The sequence below is a fragment of the Myxocyprinus asiaticus genome, chromosome 4 (assembly GCF_019703515.2).
Source record: "Myxocyprinus asiaticus isolate MX2 ecotype Aquarium Trade chromosome 4, UBuf_Myxa_2, whole genome shotgun sequence".
Lineage (NCBI taxonomy): Eukaryota > Metazoa > Chordata > Actinopteri > Cypriniformes > Catostomidae > Myxocyprinus > Myxocyprinus asiaticus.
Genome location: NC_059347.1, coordinates 55,527,362 through 55,548,389, shown reverse-complemented (window position 1 = coordinate 55,548,389; position 21,028 = coordinate 55,527,362). Strand labels below are relative to the sequence as shown.

Below are 21,028 nucleotides of genomic sequence, written 5' to 3'. Positions count from 1 at the left end.
CTTTGGTGATTGTTGTGCTGCACTGATAGATTGAAGACCGTGGCAGGTGAATGCTCTGACATCACGATCGCATATATCTTCTCCCTCGTAACGAATATTTTCCATAATGAGCAAATAAAAAATTAAACATGATTGTCACTAGAGGGTGAAATGCAGCTGTCTCATCCACAGGTTGGAGACGATGAAACAGGGGTGTTTCCGCCTGTCAGTCATTGATGCTTTATGAGAGTTTAGGCATACCAAGATGGCCGCTCCAACACTTCTGGTGGCTTCACCTCCTGCAGGCAGTTTACTTTTGCATGAGCAATCCAATTCTATACATATATATTTCAGTGGTCGAGGTTTATTTTGTGATAAAGACCTGTTTACTATACAATATCCCATGCAATTTTTTATGCTTTTGTCTTATTAAATCATATCTGACTTGGTGTGAACAGACCTAAAATAATAATAAAAAAATGGTATTTGATGCAACTGAATATGGTCATGCCACTTCAACTGTCAAAACTGGAAAAGGGCAGGAGGTTTTACCAATGAAGAACAAATCTGCCACTGAGTAGAGCATCAGCAGAGGAGACACTCTAGTACAGTTGATTTAACTGGTTCAAAAAGAGCTAACAGATGTGAAGACAGCAGAGAGACTGTGGTGAGGAAGGACTGAAGCCTGAAATGGGCTGCACTCACTTCTCTTTCTCGATCTCCATGGACAGCCGTTTCATGTCCGTGTCTTTGAAGTCAAAACTCAGGTTGTCCATGCTGAAGTTCAAGTTCGGCCCGTAAGGAGGAAGAGCGTTGGCAGACAATGGTGCAGGCTAGGGATACAAAGAATACAATTTATCTATATAAAGGCTATATAATGGAAAATGTGCATAAAATATTAAAATAACAATGCTAGATTTATGGTGTGAAAATTAGACAAATGCTTTTCTGAAGCAAACAAAGTTCATTCCAACAATGTATTCAACAAACTCCATTACAAAATCTGTAGGACAGGACAAACAAATGAAGTGAACAAGAAACATGGGCATTTGTAACCCATTTTAATTCCGTAATGTGGCATATTTCTGAGTGAAACAGTATTTGAAAAAAAAGAAATGTAGTGCGGGACTTTATCCATCAGGAACTGACTGGACTAGCATTCATCAGCCGAAAAAAGAAAGTTAATTCTGTTGCATTTGATTGGCCAACTGAACTTGATATAGTAGTTGTAGTGACAATGAATTCAAGCAGCTAGTATGAGCTTCATAAACTGTGTTCTTTTTCCTCAGGCAGGACAGTTTATCTAAACAAATTCAACCTCAGGTTTGCCTTAGCCATCCACAGGAATTTGTCAAAGAGCAAGTGAGGCTTCAGGGTAAAAAAAAAAAAAAAAAGCACTTAAAAATTCTCAGTAAGACATTAATACACACAGACAGTGGTGATACTCTGAAATGCCTTCTGGATTTTTATGTGGTCATACCGATTTAACATTAACCACCCGTAGAGAGAAAGCTAATGTTTAAAATGATACACTGACCTCCGGTCACCTCTTAACTCACCGTGCATGTAAAATGTGCGGGTGAGCCACCCATGGGATTTCAAGAGAATCCGGCAAGCTTTTAAAGCAAGAAAGAACAGAGCTCCTAAGTGCTTAGGCTAATAATCAAGAACCTCATTGTAACTGCACCGAAATGCGGTTTCCAGGCAGAAAATTGTCCCCTCTCTCTCTGGGTAAAAATAAAATAAATAATTCTGACCTCAATTATGTCTATTATTCCTATACGGGGCTTAGGACAATCCTTCAATAGCCGTGCATTTGAATCAGATATGAAGTGCACTCAGTCATCATGTGCATTCAACCCCAGTGGATATTCACAGTGTATTTAATGGAGGCATTCAAGCAAACTTACAGTTTCACTTTCAATAACGAGACGTTCTGAACTACTTTGCAATCAAATTCCGAAAAGCATTACGGCGATGCTATGCTACTGCTGGCATCCAACACAAACTACCCAACCATTTTTTAAGCTGGACAGCTAAATATGAATATACTGTAAATATTCCTTCTTGATTACATTAGGGTGGTTATTGCGAGCCTGAAATACTCTCTGAAGGTTCCCTGGATGAGAGGGAATGTGTTTTTTGTAATGGAATGGTTGTCTGATGCAGCTTTTTAAAAATAAATTATCTTGACATTCGTCGACAAATGGCTGAGAGGCTAAAATAGACTGGCGTAGAAACCTGTAACTATGTCTTTTTTCTCTTAGAGATAAAGTTGGACTGGCTTCGGAATCTCGGATGATAAAGAAAGACAAGCGTTGATGTAATGTCATTGGTGGAGATGTTAAAATGTTTGGGGCCCTGTGGTGTGAGAGTCGGTCCCCTGCTAGTGTGCGTTATGGTAAGAGATAGGTGAATACCGAGTAGGGCGATTTGCTGGTGACCTCTAGCAGTTTGTTCTTGGCTCTGCGTTCAGATTCTCTCGCCTCCTGCAGGTCCTGTTTCAGCTGGTCGGCCTCTTTTGCCCTGCAGAGAACAGATTCACGAGTTATTTACTCAAGGTTTGAACCCTTTGAAGTGGACACACTACTGGAATCTCCACAGTACAATTTCAGATAGAAATGGAAAAAACTGAATTCTCAGCTCAGCGGAAAATTGCTACTTTCACACACAACAAATCAAACAGCTTTTCAAACATGCACTATGACATCAACAGTGTCACACACTAACTAGGGTCCCAAAGAAGATGGGTTTTTTATTAAATTTCTGGCATAAATTATGCCAGAGTGAATGTGTATGTTTTAGTCATGGGCAGTTACAAAATTTTCCTTACCATATTGTACCGATTCTTGCATCAATATTTTTAATGATTTATTTGTACATTCATTTCATGTCCAATAGTTCAATAATTAAGCAGCAGATTGTGTAAATAAGCAGACCGGCATTTCTCTGTCAGTTTATGAGGCACAAGAGACATGGAAACCAAACCTTAAAGCTCACTCCTTTTATTACGGACATGCCGAGTCTCTCTTGTGCAGTTTCAATTGAGATCCAATTATGATATTACGATACATCGCAATGTAGTGAATCATGACATATTTAGCACAATATGTGCAGAATTGTATCATAAGGTAGTTCCCGATACCCAGAGCTTGTGTTTGTGTATGATACCTCTTTTCGGACTCTTCCGCCATCTTCAGTGCAAGCATCTCAGCCTCTAACATCTTCTGCTCCATGAGTCTCTTCTCTTCTTCTGTACGAATCGCTGTCAACTTTTAATAATAATTCAGTGCATGTTCAGTGCTCACAATTTCTTGAAGAATCGTCTTTGTAAAGCTAGTGAGTCACTAGGTAAATGCCCACTTACTTTAATGCGCTGAATCTCCTGTTCTGCCTCAGCTGCTTTCTGAGCCAACAGCTTGGCCTCCTCCTCAGCGATCTGTGCCTTCTCCGCCAGAAGATCTGCAGTCTCCTCTGAGCGTAACTGAGGGCAGAGAGACCACGCACTTTGAACAAATGCATAAAATGTTATTATTTGTTAAGAAAACTAAAAGGAAACATTTTCGAAATAGAAAAAAACTGGCATAATTGGAAAAACTGAAACTAAATAAAAATACATGACTTAAATGATGTCAGAACTAACTAAAATCGAATAAGACCACAAATTATTAAATTTTCATTTTACTTTTTGATACGGTAAACACATTTTAAACATACAATCCACCTTAATTAAAAATGAAAATGCCACTAGATAACACTAGACAGACCTGAGAAATGTAATGCCATAAAACTTTATGAAATTCTATGAATTACAATTGAATGACATACATTATTTAAGCACATGTCCATGGAACTGTTATGAAATGTTATGAGTTGTGATCTTTTTAACCTCTTGTCATCATTTTGTTTTACTTTTTCAATTAATTCTATGGGTTTTAAAGAAAGAAAAAAAAATCTGTACATTTCACAAACACCTTAGAGGCGAATCTGATAAAATATGAAAATTGCAAACTCATTTTCAAAACACTTCATTGAACTACTTATAACTTGTTAAAATAACATGTGCGCAAAAGTAAAATATTATTTTTAATTAATATTACAATAGCACCACATGACATTTTTAGGGGCAAGAACAGGTTTACCTGGCAAAAAACACTTTGGTAATTCTATTGTGTTAAATTTTCAACTAATTCAATTTATTATTTTTTATAAAAACTGTTGAGTACAAAACTAATCAATTATTTTAACTATGCTATTTTCAAATAGCCCTTAAAATTCCTAATCCATCATTGACCCTTATGTCGTTTTAGGCAATTTAGGTAATCCTAAAATATTAAAACAAAAGCTAAATATACTGAACAACTTAACTGAACTAGAAGACAAAAAAAAAAAACATAAAACATTCAAAAATAAAAACTATTATAACCCTGGCCTACAAACATAAGATGACTTCCTTTAAAGCAAACATTCACATGGTCTGTGTCTGATTACGACCTCATGGTTCATTCTGAAATGCTTCATTTCATGCGTTTGCTGATTAACGCCATTAGATGGAGAACATGTAGCATGTACACCAATGCGGCATTACTATTAATTGACTCGTGCTGAATTACTCTGTATACTAGAAGTAACTTTCAACCTTGAATTCAAGTTTTGCTGTTTTAAAAATCTTCACACTATCTGCAACATTGTACAATCTCACAGGAAACTGTTACATAAAGCTCAGTCTAACATATTTGCGCCACAGATATTGTCACTAGGTTAGTACATTCTTCCCAAATATATCTTGCAAATCTTATCTACTTTCTGAAAGGTAAGTCTCTGATAGTGGTAATCAGCTGGCTAAAAGCAAGTAAATAACATCTACAATTTATTGTGGTCATAGAGATGACAACATGTTCATTATAAAAGTGCATCTCCATGTATCCCAATTGTAATGCTTCTTTCCTTTTGCTTTAACTATTCACACTCTTTTAGAAAGGCTACATTCTCTACAACAGTAGCCTAAAAGAACACCTAAATAGCTATTTGGTGGCTTTTGGCCCATTCACACAGAACCCGTTTCTGCATCGGTTTGCGCTTATCTTCTAAATGAAAACATGCACTAGATGGGCGTCTTTTACCGTAGCACCGCGTCTCGCTGTATTAAGTAGGGCTATCGATTTAACACATTAAGTGTAGTTAATTAAATAAAGAATAAAGTGTTAAAAAAATGTAAGCAATTATTCATGTCCCCGGACCGTAATATAGAATATTCCTACCATCTGGGCAATTTAAGCTTGAAGTACTACCTGTTTTCAGCAGGGGGCAGCAAGCAAAACTCCAGCTGTGTAGGCAACGCGCAGCTGTACAGATAACAAAACCACACTCAGGCTTGCTTGACACTAGCGACAGAGGCTGCATCCGAAAATGTAGGCAGCTGACTTGCTGCCTAATCAGCTAATGGCTTAACTGACAGCTGTTTTGAATTAATGGAACTCTTTAAGGAAACTGGTCTCTGGACAGTTTGAAAAGCTCCTTATTTTCACCCTGCCTCCATATACAGCCTCCGAAGGCATCATTTTCCTTGTTTCGGACGCAGCCAGAGACGCGTTCTTGCGTTCAAACACAGTTGGACAGGGCGCAAATCTGAATGCAGGGATATCAAGATGTGTTTTTCTAAGTTTCAAACTTCTTTTAACTTGACACAGCAACCTAAAATGCTGTGTTTATGATGCAATGCAACCCAAGTGAAATGTATCAAAAGTGTCCATCTGAGGTGTATGTATGTATATATATATATATATATATATACAGGTGCATCTCAATAAATTAGAATGTTGTGGAAAAGTTCATTTATTTCAGTAATTCAACTCAAATTGTGAAACTCGTGTATTAAATAAATTCAATGCACACAGACTGAAGTAGTTTACGTCTTTGGTTCTTTTAATTGTGATGATTTTGGCTCACATTTAACAAAAACCCACCAATTCACTATCTCAAAAAATTAGAATATGTTGACATGCCAGTCAGCTAATCTACTCAAAACACCTGCAAAGGTTTCCTGAACCTTCAAAATGGTCTCTCAGTTTGGTACACTAGGCTACACAATCATGGGGAAGACTGCTGATCTGACAGTTGTCCAGAAGACAATCATTGACACCCTTCACAAGGAGGGTAAGCCACAAACATTCATTGCCAAAGAAGCTGGCTGTTCACAGAGTGCTGTATCCAAGCATGTTAACAGAAAGTTGAGTGGAAGGAAAAAGTGTGGAAGAAAAAGATGCACATCCAACCGAGAGAACCGCAGCCTTATGATTGTCAAGCAAAATCAATTCAAGAATTTGGGTGAACTTCACAAGGAATGGACTGAGGCTGGGGTCAAGGCATCAAGAGCCACCACACATAGACGTGTCAAGGAATTTGGCTACAGTTGTCGTATTCCTCTTGTTAAGCCACTCCTGAACCACAGACAACATCAGAGGCGTCTTACCTGGGCTAAGGAGAAGAAGAACTGGACTGTTGCCCAGTGTTCCAAAGTCCTCTTTTCAGATGAGAGCAAGTTTTGTATTTCATTTGGAAACCAAGGTCCTAGAGTCTGGAGGAAGGGTGGAGAAGCTCATAGCCCAAGTTGCTTGAAGTCCAGTGTTAAGTTTCCACAGTCTGTGATGATTTGGGGTGCAATGTCATCTGCTGGTGTTGGTCCATTGTGTTCTTTGAAAACCAAAGTCACTGCACTCGTTTATCAAGAAAGTTTGGAGCACTTCATGCTTCCTTCTGCTGACCAGCTTTTTAAAGATGCTGATTTCATTTTCCAGCAGGATTTGGCACCTGCCCACACTGCCAAAAGCACCAAAAGTTGGTTAAATGACCATGGTGTTGGTGTGCTTGACTGGCCAGCAAACTCACCAGACCTGAACCCCATAGAGAATCTATGGGGTATTGTCAAGAGGACAATGAGAAACAAGAGACCAAAAAATGCAGATAAGCTGAAGGCCACTGTCTAAGAAACCTGGGCTTCCACACCACCTCAGCAGTGCCACAAATTGATCACATCCTTGCCACGCCAAATTGAGGCAGTAATTAAAGCAAAAGGAGCCCCTACCAAGTATTGAGTACATATACAGTAAATGAACATACTTTCCAGAAAGCCAACAATTCACTAAAAATGTTTTTTTTATTGGTCTTATGATGTATTCTAATTTTTTGAGATAGTGAATTGGTGGGTTTTTGTTAAATGTGAGCCAAAATCATCACAATTAAAAGAACCAAAGACTTAAACTACTTCAGTCTGTGTGCATTGAATTTATTTAATACACGAGTTTCACAATTTGAGTTGAATTACTGAAATAAATGAACTTTTCCACGACATTCTAATTTATTGAGATGCACCTGTATATATATATATATATATATATATATATATATATATATATCATACATACATACATACATACACACACACACACACACACACACACACACACACACACACACACACACACACACACAGACGTGTCCTTAGAAACACCCTTATAAATTCATCTCAAACAGATTGACAAATTCACTGCAAAATGGATTGCTGTAGACTGCAGGTCAATGACAGGCTTATGTTCAATGATATATGGAAATAAACAATATATTGCATTCTAAAGCCACTTTTTGTATTGTCTTATTAATGCTTTACTCGTCTGCCACAGTAATGTAATGCATTTTAATTGTTAGAATTATTATATGTATAATATGCATTGTATTTATAATTATTAAAATATAATTATTTATAACTACTGAATCATTATATATACAGGTGCATCTCAATAAATTAGAATGTCGTGGAAAAGTTTATTTATTTCAGTAATTCAACTCAAATTGTGAAACTCGTGTATTAAATAAATTCAATGCACACAGACTGAAGTAGTTTAAGTCTTTGGTTCTTTTAATTGTGATGATTTTGGCTCACATTTAACAAAAACCCACCAATTCACTATCTCAAAAAATTAGAATACATCATAAGACCAATAAAAAAACATTTTTAGTGAATTGTTGGCCTTCTGGAAAGTATGTTCATTTACTGTATATGTACTCAATACTTGGTAGGGGCTCCTTTTGCTTTAATTACTGCCTCAGTTCAGCGTGGCATGGAGGTGATCAGTTTGTGGCACTGCTGAGGTGGTATGGAAGCCCAGGTTTCTTTGACAGTGGCCTTCAGCTCATCTGCATTTTTTGGTCTCTTGTTTCTCATTTTCCTCTTGACAATACCCCATAGATTCTCTATGGGGTTCAGGTCTGGTGAGTTTGCTGGCCAGTCAAGCACACCAACACCATGGTCATTTAACCAACTTTTGGTGCTTTTGGCAGTGTGGGCAGGTGCCAAATCCTGCTGGAAAATGAAATCAGCATCTTTAAAAAGCTGGTCAGCAGAAGGAAGCATGAAATTTCTTGGTAAACGGGTGCAGTGACTTTGGTTTTCAAAAAACACAATGGACCAACACCAGCAGATGACATTGCACCCCAAATCATCACAGACTGTGGAAACTTAACACTGGACTTCAAGCAACTTGGGCTATGAGCTTCTCCACCCTTCCTCCAGACTCTAGGACCTTGGTTTCCAAATGAAATACAAAACTTGCTCTCATCTGAAAAGAGGACTTTGGAACACTGGGCAACAGTCCAGTTCTTCTTCTCCTTAGCCCAGGTAAGACGCCTCTGACGTTGTCTGTGGTTCAGGAGTGGCTTAACAAGAGGAATACGACAACTGTAGCCAAATTCCTTGACACGTCTGTGTGTGGTGGCTCTTGATGCCTTGACCCCAGCCTCAGTCCATTCCTTGTGAAGTTCACCCAAATTCTTGAATTGATTTTGCTTGACAATCCTCATAAGGCTGCGGTTCTCTCGGTTGGTTGTGCATCTTTTTCTTCCACACTGTTTCCTTCCACTCAACTTTCTGTTAACATGCTTGGATACAGCACTCTGTGAACAGCCAGCTTCTTTGGCAATGAATGTTTGTGGCTTACCCTCCTTGTGAAGGGTGTCAATGATTGTCTTCTGGACAACTGTCAGATCAGCAGTCTTCCCCATGATTGTGTAGCCTAGTGAACCAAACTGAGAGACCATTTTGAAGGCTCAGGAAACCTTTGCAGGTGTTTTGAGTTGATTAGCTGATTGGCATGTCACCATATTCTAATTTGTTGAGATAGTGAATTGGTGGGTTTTTGTTAAATGTGAGCCAAAATCATCACAATTAAAAGAACCAAAGACTTAAACTACTTCAGTCTGTGTGCATTGAATTTATTTAATACACGAGTTTCACAATTTGAGTTGAAGTACTGAAATAAATGAACTTTTCCACGACATTCTAATTTATTGAGATGCACCTATATATATATATATATATATAATTATTATTTTGGGGCCCTTCTCTACTAATTTTTCTATATGCAATTAATTTAATCAATCAGCATTTCATGTAATAAATTCAATCAAAATTGTAATCTATTAACAGCCCTAATTTTTAGCATTTCATGCCATGAGTGCCATGTTTAAGTTGATACATTTAAAAGAAATGTAACTTTTAAAAATGAGACTTGAGCCACAAGACCACATTTAACTGCATGAGGCTCACAAGCTGCAAATACCAAGATCACAGATGCATATATATTGGAATGAAGTGCTCCAGCAATCTTAGAAGCTATTATGGAAAGTTTACTGAGTGTGGGTGATGTTTTCTTTTCTCACCAATGCTTCATTGGACAATTGAGCTTCGTCCTGTAACTGAATCAGTCGCCTCTCCAGCTCATCACGAGCTCTTTCTGCCTCCACTCGCAACTGTTTTTCTCTCTCCAACCTCTGACGCTCAATCTACAGAGAGAGGGTGCAAAAAGCTCATCCATATTTCACTAGGATTGCTGCACTGCTAAATGGGTTTAGTAGATCACAATTTCAACACCCGGTTAGAGGTGCCTGAGGGTGCGACAGGAAAATCAATGCATTTGGTGACCATTAAGTCTTAGATTTACTAGTGAAGGATTGAGGACTTGGGCTTGCAATTCCTGAGCTCTCCAAAGTAAGATCATAGTATTTAAAAAGCGCAATAATTTCTTGCAATCATACTTATACGCATAAGTTACTTGAATTGCAAAGAAACCCTCCATCAGGGTTGTGAAAAGTAATATGGATGCTTAATATCTATTGTACAGAGAAAAGAACAAATCAATCATTGATTAATCAATCAATCAATCAATCAATCATTCACTTTTTTCTGACCTGTTTGCGAACTCTCTCTTCTCTAGCTTGCGACTTCATCTGCTGGATTTCCAGCGAGTCCACTCTGCGCCTTCGTATGAAGAGGTCATGGTTTCCGATGCATAGCTGAAGAATCTTCAAATAAACAAAAATGCCTTTATTGTTAAAGGTATAGTTCCCCTAAAGACGATTATTTATTTACTCACCCAACTGTTGTGCCAAACCAATTTTTGGCATTTGAACCTTCAACCTTCTGGCCCAAATCTTTAACTACTATGCCACACCACAAGTTTGTGGTTAGCCATTTAACATTGATCCAGGCACTACATCATGGAATGCTCACCAGTTTATTGACTATGAGCTTCGAAGAGTTGAACTTGAAGACATCTGCCTTCTTATCCAAGGGCTTAATAGCAAACTGAAGACATAGAGAAGGGATAGAGAAATTAGTGCATGAACAATATTAAACCTCTCTCCAAGTATAAAAAAATGGGTTAGAGAATATACAGAAATTGTTTCCAAAATGAGTACCTCTTTATCACTGTAGGAGATATTTCTGATCTCATTCCAGGGAAAAGAGATTTTGGGAGTTAGTTTGTTCTCTGGGTCATAAATGTGGAGGCCTAAAGCATCAACACCCAGCAGTAAACTTGTTCCTTTCTTATTCTTAAAAAAAAAAAAAAAAAAAAAAAGACATTAAAAACTTTCACTTTATTTAATTATACAGTCAAAACACTGCTATGGTTATTCAGAATCAAACAGATGTGACATGGCTGGCAGAAGTGATACATCAAACAAAGAGGAAGAAATAATAATTCAACATTTCAAGCAGGGTAGACACAAAAGGAAGTGCTATACACAAAGTCTCCATCATTTCTAACTGTGTGATGATGTAAGAGAGAGGTGATTAGGTCACCATTAATAAAAGTTTCATTCAAGCATTTGGCTGTAATGTCTTTGGCTGTACAAACCCAGAGTGCTGGCTCAGATCGTTACTGTCGTACAGCAGCGGAGACATTTCTTACCCTAATGGAAAAGTAATTGACCCCATACATCTCCAGATCCTGAGCTATTTTTAAATACTCCATCTCTGCTTCATCTCTGCAGAACACAAAATAATAAAAAAAAAGGCAGAAGAGAGAGAGAGAGAGAGAGAGAGAGAATGTATATTAGATACAAAAATAAAATCTATTCCTCTGCAGAGCTTTAATGAGACCCGACTAACTCGCAGAGTGCACGAATTAGAGGTCACGGCTTAAAGTGACTCTTGCACTGAACAAAAAACACTCATACACACACACACAATTAAAATGACGATACTAAATGAAATAGCACAACAAGACTAGATTTACATAAAACCTTATTCAACACTTTGTTACTGCTACCGTTACTCATTTCATATGCAAAAAGGTTAACAAATCATAATTCAAGACATAATTTACACATAAAAAGTAATACTGTATATAGTCGAAGTAGTAGAAAGTTGCATATAGTTTACAAATAGTAAAGGTCCAGTAGCGAAAACAACCTGTTCATTCTTGGGAAGGGCACCTGTAATATTTGACATTTGACAACATGACACAATCTTAAAATTGCAACGATCGTCTTAAAAACGAGATGCTTAAAGTGTGGACTCTACATAATGACTAAAAACGTCCATCTGACGCCCATGTACATAGACCAACAATTAAAAATAGTGAAACAGAATGTCATCACCCCCCTTCCAACCCAAAGTAATCGGCTGATTTATCTGATAAGTACTCGAGTAGTCAAAATCACCAAAATGCATACGGCGATTTAATTTCAAAAGTCAGGGAGAGGGTGGAAAAAAGGCCAGTAAAACTAAATAACACTTTTGGTAACCTTAAATAACATTCTAAGTGTCGTTCAGGGGAAAAAATAAAATGCTATAAAACAGGGGTGGGAATCACAAGTTAACTGGCGAAACAATATTATATCGATATCTAGATCACGATACGATATTATTGTGACTCTTTATTTTTGGTGTATTGTGATTCAAAACTGCGATATATTGTGATATTTTACTCACAGTTTCTCATTTTTCTTCAAAGTACTTCAGAGAACTGTTATTCTATCACCAAATGCATGAGCATTTATTTATGAACATGAGCAATTCTGACCCTAAAATAAGTCTTTTTTCATTTGACTTTGACTTTTAAACAATTGAAGTGAACACATAAAATGGAACCATTTGAATGGGACACATTTTGTAACTTTAAGGTGCTATATACAATCGAACTAAGCTTAATTAACAACTTATTTAATTTAATTTAATTAACACCTTAAATTGTTTGTTTCTTACTCCATAACAGACACTGTTTTCCTTTTATCAGGCTCTTAATGATTTAGGGGAACTTTATGAATATCTGAAACAAACAAGTACAGTTTATTTCCTAATATCTAACACCATTCTAACAGAACATTATCGACACATTATTTTGGCACATGCAGCACTAGTGGGTCTGTGATGGCTTGCAATGCATATCTAGTGCGTGTAAAGCACTGACCACGAGATTAATTTAATTATTTTTTTTAATGAAGGAAAAGCCCTGGACAAGCCAAAATGCTGCCAAACTCTGTATTTGAAAGAGAAAAGCAAATTTTGAATAGTCAACGACACATCCATGCTGTCAACAACTTTTCCAAGTTGTGGGTTACGTCTGAAGAGTTCCATTTTGTCTCAGTGGTAAAACATAATAACTGCTCCATCTATTGGACTGTTGTTTTGAAAAATATTGCAATAGACCTTATTCATGCTAGCGCCATCTTTGATTTTTAATGGGAATGACAATGAGGCTGTGAGGGATAGACTTACAGTCACTTCAGTGGGCTGTACTGCAGTTTAGAGTGTTTTTTTTTCTTCCTTTTTTTCACCCAATTTGGAATGACCAATTCCCAGTGCACTTTTAAGTCCTCGTGGTGGCGTAGTGATTCGCCTCAATCATGTGGCGGAGGATGAATCCCAGTTGCCTCTGCGTCTGAGACCATCAACCCGCGCGTCTTATCACGTGGCTTGTTGAGCGCATTGCCACGGATACATATCGCGGGTGGAGGCTTCACGCCACCCATGCATCCGCGCTCAACTCACCATGCGCCCCACCGAGAACGAACCACATTATGGCGACCATGAGGAGGTTACCCGATGTGATTCTACCCACCCTAGCAACTGGGCCAATTTGGTTGCTTAGGAGACCTGGCTGGAGTCACTCAGCACACCCTGGGAACCTAGCGAACTCCAGGGGTGGTAGCCAGCGTCTTTACCACTGAGCTACCCAGGTCCCCCCTCAGTTTAAAGTGTTTTTGGATTATTCCGCAGACAAAACATTGGTAAAATATCTATGCAAGAACATTCAGTATACAAAGAACTCCAAACAACATGAGTTGTGGGAAATCATACATGATCTAGGAGCTTTATACAGCTTTATACCGTTCGTGCCATAGAAGAGATTGTAAGTCTACCCCTCACAGCCTCGTTGTCATTCCCATTCAAAATAAAAGATGGCGCTAGCGTGAATAAGGTCTATACTTTAACTTAGCGATTTTTCCCCCACCTCTACTATAAAATACTATGCTATTATGCCCCTTTAAAAGATTACTATCTCTTTCAACAGTACTCTTCTGATGTGATATGAAATCAAACGAAATTCCAAACACACCCGTGTATGGGACTGAGGGAGATAAAGACATATGCAGACAGTAAATTTGTGTGTGTGTCTGATGAATGCATGTGACAGCACTTTAGTGTATCAGTAGGTGTTGAATATGAGAGTGTCCTACATGCATTTAATTGGGCTCTGAAGCAACACAGTAAACCAATTAGGTTTGTTTTTTGCAGAGCAAGGCTTTGCCCGGTTCTGGAAAAAGAAGCAGGTCATTTTATTTATCCTGACTTCCCAAAGTGCACATCAAGTCAAGGCACACCTGTGTGAGTTTGTGTACGTGTATAATTTTACAGACCCAGAATTCTGACTTTCGACAAAGTCTGGTCCACTTTGCAGTCCAACCGCCCAATTTAACAAGAAAGGGCCAACTTATATGTAAAGTGACCAACCACAGTTCACTTTACTTAACATTGCACAGCCAGTAATTGGACATTTGGAATGTTTTTGCCATTTTCTGTGTAAAATGCATCAGGCGGTTAATGGATGGTCTGTCGGTGTGCTGTCTCAGGTTGGTCTGTTCAATACCTAGTTCTGCCCCTGTGTTCAGCATAGCAGATGGTGATCCTCTCCTCCCACATCTCTGCAGTCATCTGGTATAGATTAATAACCTACAAAAATAGAAAGACGCATTCACAGAGAGCGAAGGTCAGTTGTCAACAAAGTCAAAGACTAACTGGACTATCCTAGGCTTCTCACAAAGAAGTGCTACGGCTTTTGGACACCGTGTTAAGTAAAAAATAACTTCAATTTTATACAGACCTTTGTAAGACACCTGCATTCTGTTACAGTGCATCTGGAAAGTATTCACAGCGCTTCACTTTTTCCACATTTTGTTATGTTACAGCCTTATTCCAAAATGGATTAAATTCATTATTTTCCTCAAAATTCTACAAACAATACCCCATAATGACAACGTGAAAGAAGTTTGTTTGGAAAAAAAAAAAAAAAAAAAAAAAAATCACATGTTCATAAGTATTCACAGCCTTTGCCATGACACTCAAAATTGAGCTCAGGTGCATCCTGTTTCCACTGATCATCCTTGAGATGTTTCTACAACTTGATTGGAGTCCACCTGTGGTAAATTCAGTTGATTGGACATGATTTGGAAAGGCACACACCTGTCTATATAAGGTCCCACAGTTAACAGTGCATGTCAGAGCACAAACCAAGCCAAGGAATTGTCTGTAGACCTCCGTCACACAGGACTGTATCGAGGCACAGATCTGGGGAAGAGTACAGAAAAATTTCTGCAGCATTGAAGGTCCCAATGAGCACAGTGGCCTCCAACATCCGTAAATGGAAGAAGTTTGGAACCACCAGGACTCTTCCTAGAGCTGGCCGCCTGGTCAAATTGAGCAATCGGGGGAGAAGGGCCTTAGTCAGGGAGGTGACCAAGAACCCCATGGCCAGACAAAAGCCACTCCTCCGTAAAAGGCACATGACAGCCCGCCTGGAGTTTGCCAAAAGGCACCTGAAGGACTCTCAGACCATGAGAAACAAAGATTGAACTCTTTGGCCTGAATGGCAAGGCTCATGTCTGGAGGAAACCAGGCACCGCTCATCACCTGGCCAATACCATCCCTACAATGAAGCATGGTGGTGGCAGCATCATGCTGTGGGGATGTTTTTCAGCGGCAGGAACTGGGAGACTAGTCAGGATCGAGGGAAAGATGAATGCAGCAATGTACAGAGACATCCTTGATGAAAACCTGCTCCAGAGCGCTCTGGACCTCAGACTGGGGCGAAGGTTCATCTTCAAACAGGACAACGACCCTAAGCACACAGCCAAGATAACAAAGGAGTGGCTCCGGGACAACTCTGTGAATGTCCTTGAGTGGCCCAGCCAGAGCCCAGACTTGAACCCGATTAAACATCTCTGGAGAGATCTAAAAATGGCTGTGCACTGACGCTCCCCATCCAACCTTGAGAGGTCCTGCAAAGAATAATGGGAGAAACTGCCCAAAAATAGGTGTTCCAAGCTTGTTGCATCATACTCAAAAAGACTCGAGGCTGTAATTGGTGCCAAAGGTGCTTCAACAAAGTACTGAGCAAAGGCTGTGAATACTTACGTACATGTGATTTTTTTTTTTTTCTTTTTTTATTTTTAATAAATTTGCAAAGATTTCAAACAAACTTCTTTCACGTTGTCATTATGGGATATTGTTTGTAGAATTTTAAGGAAAATAATTAATTTAATCCATTTTGGAATAAGGCTGTAACATAACAAAATGTGGAAAAAGTGAAGTGCTGTGAATACTTTCCGGATGCACTGTATATTTGTTGTGTGTAGCTTTTTTAGTGCAAGAAAACGTTCGGTCTGAACGACCCCTTGGGGAAGCATGTTGCATTTTTTGCATATTTTGCAATGCATCCATGGCAGACAGACGAATATAAGAGCCCTTTTTCTCATATTAGGTGCTGGCATTAAAACCAAAATAACAAAAAAGTGACTCATGAGTCAGTCTAAAGACAGTGGTAAACAACTGCAATTAATGCTCACAGAACTGATGTTGATTTTCCAAATAAATCATGTTTTGGGCCATATAATACAATTTGAAAAGGGAGTTGAATCAAAGTAAGGTTCAGACCAAGTGTTAATACAGTAAACTGACAATGATTAATTGAGCTGAAGGGCATTATCTAGTTAAGTGAGATTATTTAAATCCTTCAGATGACTTTGAATGCCAGTGGTGTAAACAAACACTGTTTCTCAGCACTTACTGTCATGTGAGTGGAATCTTCCAGTAGAGAGCTTTCACTACATCTAACGCCCTACGGGAGGCCCATCGAAACTGTACAGACTCATTACAGATCTACGAATATAATTAGTGGGGAGAGACCTTCATCTCAACATCACACTTACTCTCTTTGGTAGCAGCTCCTCCTGGGACAGGAAGCCCGGCTTGTGGACATTAGGGTTATAATCTCCATACTGTGGAACCAAAATTAAATCAAAATGAGCCCAATTATGATTCAGTTTTGGAACATAGAATGGGAATAATGGACTCACACAGTCCAGAGTAAAAAGAACAATTATATTCATTGGCTTTCACTTATACTGAATTTAGTAATACATAGTTGCCTAACACATTAAAGCACTTTCAAATAAAAAAAGAGATTAAATACAGCTCTGTGTTTTTAAGAGGCATAATGCGTAGGATAAGTAGAGAGGGATGTTGGAGAGATATCTGTAAAATCACATTTACACTACAGATGTGAAAACAGCAAAAAGGCAAAAGGGATTGTAGTCAACTTGACTTTATTTTTATTTGTAGAGAAAGGACTCAAACAGCTTTGTATTTTTAAAGCCATATGATTACGATAGCATTGCTAAGACTAGATTTTTACATTTTCTGCAGTGGTGCTTTCCCATTCAAAACTCGTTGCCAGTCATAATATGGTATCTTTTCGGTTTCCATCTCATCAACCTTCTTTTAAATAGTATGTCTCTGCTTATGCCATTTTTTTTTTCTGCCCTTTGATTCTTCCTGTCTTTTTAAACCTCTTTCTCTCTGCTCTTTCCTTCCTCACTTCCTGTCTCTTTGAATAACTCCAAACCTGCACCTGGTGGTTTAATATGGGGATAAAAATCATACAAGTTCTACAGTTATTCACAATTGTTAAACAGATCATTTTGGTTCCAAGATCTAACTGGATGGGTTACGTTCAAAGCCAATATCGACACGCTTGTGATCGCAAGTCAATTGAATTGTATAATAATGTGTTGGCTCTATATATCTACAATTTTACTAACAGTTTGGCTAATGAACTATATTACTTGGGGAAGAATTGCTAATTGTAATTATTCTTATTAATTAATGTATCTCATATTAATGTTTCTGTCATTTTAAAAAAGCAATAAGCCTCTTGAGGGTGTGTGCTTACCAGGGTTAAAGGAGCGTTCCAGGTTCAATACAAGTTCAGCTTAATCAACAGCATTTTTTAAATAATGTCCATTACCACAAAAAATACTTGACTCGTCCCTCGCTTATTAAGAACAAAAAAACAAATGCAGTTACAGTAAGGCACTTACAATGGAAGTGAATAGCAGCCAGTCCATAAACATTAAAATACACACTGTTTCAAAAGTATAGCCACAAGACTAAACATTATATGTGTTAACATAACTTTCATGTGATGAAATTGCTTAACGAAATCAGTGTAAAGTTATATTCAATATCACAATTTCATTTCCATGATGGTGCAACGCCGGTAAAACCTGTGCAATTGTATCATGCTAAAATCATGTTAACATGTATAATGTGTATGTCTTGTGGCTATACTTTATAAACAATGTGCATATTAATGTTTATGGATTGGCCCCAATTCACTTCCATTGTAAGTGCCTTACTGTAACTTTAAGGGCAAATTGAAAATATTTGTTGTGGTATTCAACACTATGCCACAAATGCTGTCAATTAAGCTTGTATTGAACCCAAAATATTTCTTTTAGAGGGATAACGCTTAGCATTGTAGCTAACAGCTCCCATTAACTATGGTAAAATCAGTGTAACACTCACCCTCTTATGGCTTCTTGCTTATAATTAGTGACAGACTCAAAAATCAAATATCGACTGATATTTTGTCATTTCGAGATTATCAGGCAATAATCATATCTGCTTGGCCGATTAACAGAAATGCAATTCGTGACAGTTCAAAAATATTATAAAATACTATAAATAATGCACTGTTTTGGGGAAGAGAATAAATGTGCATTTAACTTTATACAAGTCTAATTTGCTATACTTAAAAGATATTACAAAATTTAAATATGAATTTCATACTGACAACCCAGCTCTCTAGATTGCAGCATTGGCATTGGCCACTAATTAACAAACTGGCAAAAAACGAAATCATAGTATTTTAAAAATAGCATGTCAAAGGTGCTTGGATGGTGTACTATTTGCTGTGGATTTTCAAAGTATGCACCTTTTTATGCAAATCTAGCTGGTCACATTGGTAATCACCTGAATCAATACGCAGTACTGTTTGCCTGAATGTACCACAAAATCTGACAGACTACAAATTAAGGGAAAAGCCTTAAACACACCAGCACAACGCTCACCGAACAGCTAAACAAACTGTCTCGCCATGTGAAGCTTACAAATTGATTTAACAAAGCAAACAAAAGCTTCAGCTGATTGCCGTCCAGCACTTAAAGCCATCTAGTATTCCCTCTGTGTCTGACATGAGAGAGAGAGCGAGAGAGAAACAAAGAAGGATTTCTAAATTCGCACAAGTTGAGGTGTGAGCAGTTAGCCAAGGCTTTCGGATAAATCGCATGTTCTTGCTGCCCCTGAGCTGTCAATCAAGCTGACACCTTAATAAAATGCACTTCTGGCTGAGCTGAGAGTGTAATGGGATAGATGCCGACCTTGAAGGGACATCCACAGGAGGCTAAGGTGATGCTCAGACATCTGCGTGTCTATCAAAAAGAAAAGTGTTTAAAAAAAGCATAGGTGTGTCAGAAAGTGTGCTGACCTTGGAATGGACGGCGTACGAGGCTAATAGCACCGAAGCCTCAGGAGGACAGTAGATCTCCTCCTCTAGAATCTGCTTCTTCACCTGAGGGATTTCAAAACAGAGGAGAACATTATAATAGAAACGTTATTTGCCACATATTCAGAGTCTTGCTCAATGGCGCAATGGTGGTAGCCCCTTGGTTCAAACCTCAACCTTTTGGTTACCAGCCCAGATAGAGGTTGTTGTCATCCCTTTCTACCTACTGACTTCACATTTCCTAATAGCAAATGAAGGTACAATTCATAGCATTACAGAATAGTTTTAAAGATTACACATCCCAAATTGCATTTAATCTAATCTTATTTTAGATTAGATTCAACTTTGTCATTGTGCAGAGTACAAAGTCAATGACATTTGTTATGCCAGTAGAAGTACAGAGCCATCGGCGATAGTATGCAAGGTTAGGACGGGTGCATCTTAAATTGCCCCCAAATCTCTTGTTCTCTTTTGACTTTTTCAGCTGTAGCAGGAATGCAAAGCCAAAGCTAATTATATGAATGCATAAGTAAAATAATACATTTTAAGTAGTGATAGGCAGATATATCGGCCAGGCCGATTACTCTGTCATTTTGCAATAATCAGCTTTGGCCGATAACCGTGTTCTAAGAAGAGTTAACTTTCTCTTGTGTCAGTTCTAGAATCTACCAATTTGTTTGTTTCACTTCAGAAATTTTGTGAACATCTATTTTGCTGTTGTTAAGTTGAATAATGTTTCTCTCCATTTATATCGGCCATTAGCCATCCTGCTCTCTAGATATCAGCATCTGCAGCGGCTACTGAAAATCCCATAACGGTCAACCACTAATTTTGAGGTAATGAATATAGCTAGATGCAGGGTACCGAATTTTTACAACCAATTACTTTTCCAATCATTTGTGAATACTAGGTAAGGATTTTTTAAATAATTTTGATTCACACCGATTCGCTAATGAATCACTCCGATTTATGCAAAAGAACCATCGGTTCACAAATCGAACATCAATGTGGCTTGCAAGCAAGTTTTACTCAAGCGCTATACAAGAGCAATATTTGGCCAATATTTTAGAGCACAGCATAATGACAATACTTTTTTTATCACTTTAGAAATGCTCATGATTTTTAAGATTCAAGGCTCAGAAAAGTCACGAGCCATGACATTTCCAGCTATTTTCTATAACAGTAAAACCCTGCGCAGATGCGAAGACTTACATGGAAAAGAAAATGGTATGTGTCAAAGGGCTCTGTGGAATCAATACGCAATCTTATGATGTGGTTGTATGTCCCATACTGTCTTCCTACATAATTAATTCAGCACGCCCTGGATTCAAACTCACGACTCTAGGAGTGGTAGTCAGCGCCTTTACTCGCTCAGCTACCCAGGCCCCCCTTGTCTTCCCAATTTGGAATGCCCAATTCCCAATGCGCTCTAAGTCCTTGTGGTGGCATAGTGACTCGCCTCAATCCGGGTGGCGGAGGACGAATCTCAGTTGCCTCCGCGTCTGAGACAGTCAATTCACGCATCTTATCACGTGGCTTGTTGAGTGCGTTACCTCAGAGACATAGCGTGTGTGGAGGTTTCACGCTATTCTCCGTGGCATCCACACACAACTCACCACGTGCCCCACTGAGAGCGATAACCACAT

The 21,028-nt window shown here is 38.4% G+C and overlaps 1 protein-coding gene across 4 annotated transcripts in view; it reads right to left on the bottom strand.

The window, feature by feature from the left end:
- nf2a (NF2, moesin-ezrin-radixin like (MERLIN) tumor suppressor a) overlaps window positions 1-21,028 on the bottom strand; it is a 59,282-nt gene that overhangs the window by 15,100 nt on the left and 23,154 nt on the right. For all 4 annotated transcript variants that reach the window (XR_007896594.1, XM_051692835.1, XM_051692849.1 and 1 more), the window contains 12 exons: window positions 19,365-19,448; window positions 16,747-16,815; window positions 14,409-14,491; window positions 11,226-11,301; window positions 10,732-10,866; window positions 10,544-10,618; window positions 10,222-10,335; window positions 9,694-9,816; window positions 3,347-3,463; window positions 3,151-3,251; window positions 2,400-2,505; window positions 685-812 (listed from right to left, as the gene is read on the bottom strand). Coding sequence is in view for 3 of the 4 variants with exons in the window: in XM_051692835.1 (XP_051548795.1) it covers window positions 685-812; window positions 2,400-2,505; window positions 3,151-3,251; window positions 3,347-3,463; window positions 9,694-9,816; window positions 10,222-10,335; window positions 10,544-10,618; window positions 10,732-10,866; window positions 11,226-11,301; window positions 14,409-14,491; window positions 16,747-16,815; window positions 19,365-19,448 (1,211 nt within the window). In the remaining variant the exon portion in view is untranslated. The remainder of the gene's footprint in view (window positions 1-684; window positions 813-2,399; window positions 2,506-3,150; window positions 3,252-3,346; window positions 3,464-9,693; window positions 9,817-10,221; window positions 10,336-10,543; window positions 10,619-10,731; window positions 10,867-11,225; window positions 11,302-14,408; window positions 14,492-16,746; window positions 16,816-19,364; window positions 19,449-21,028) is intronic.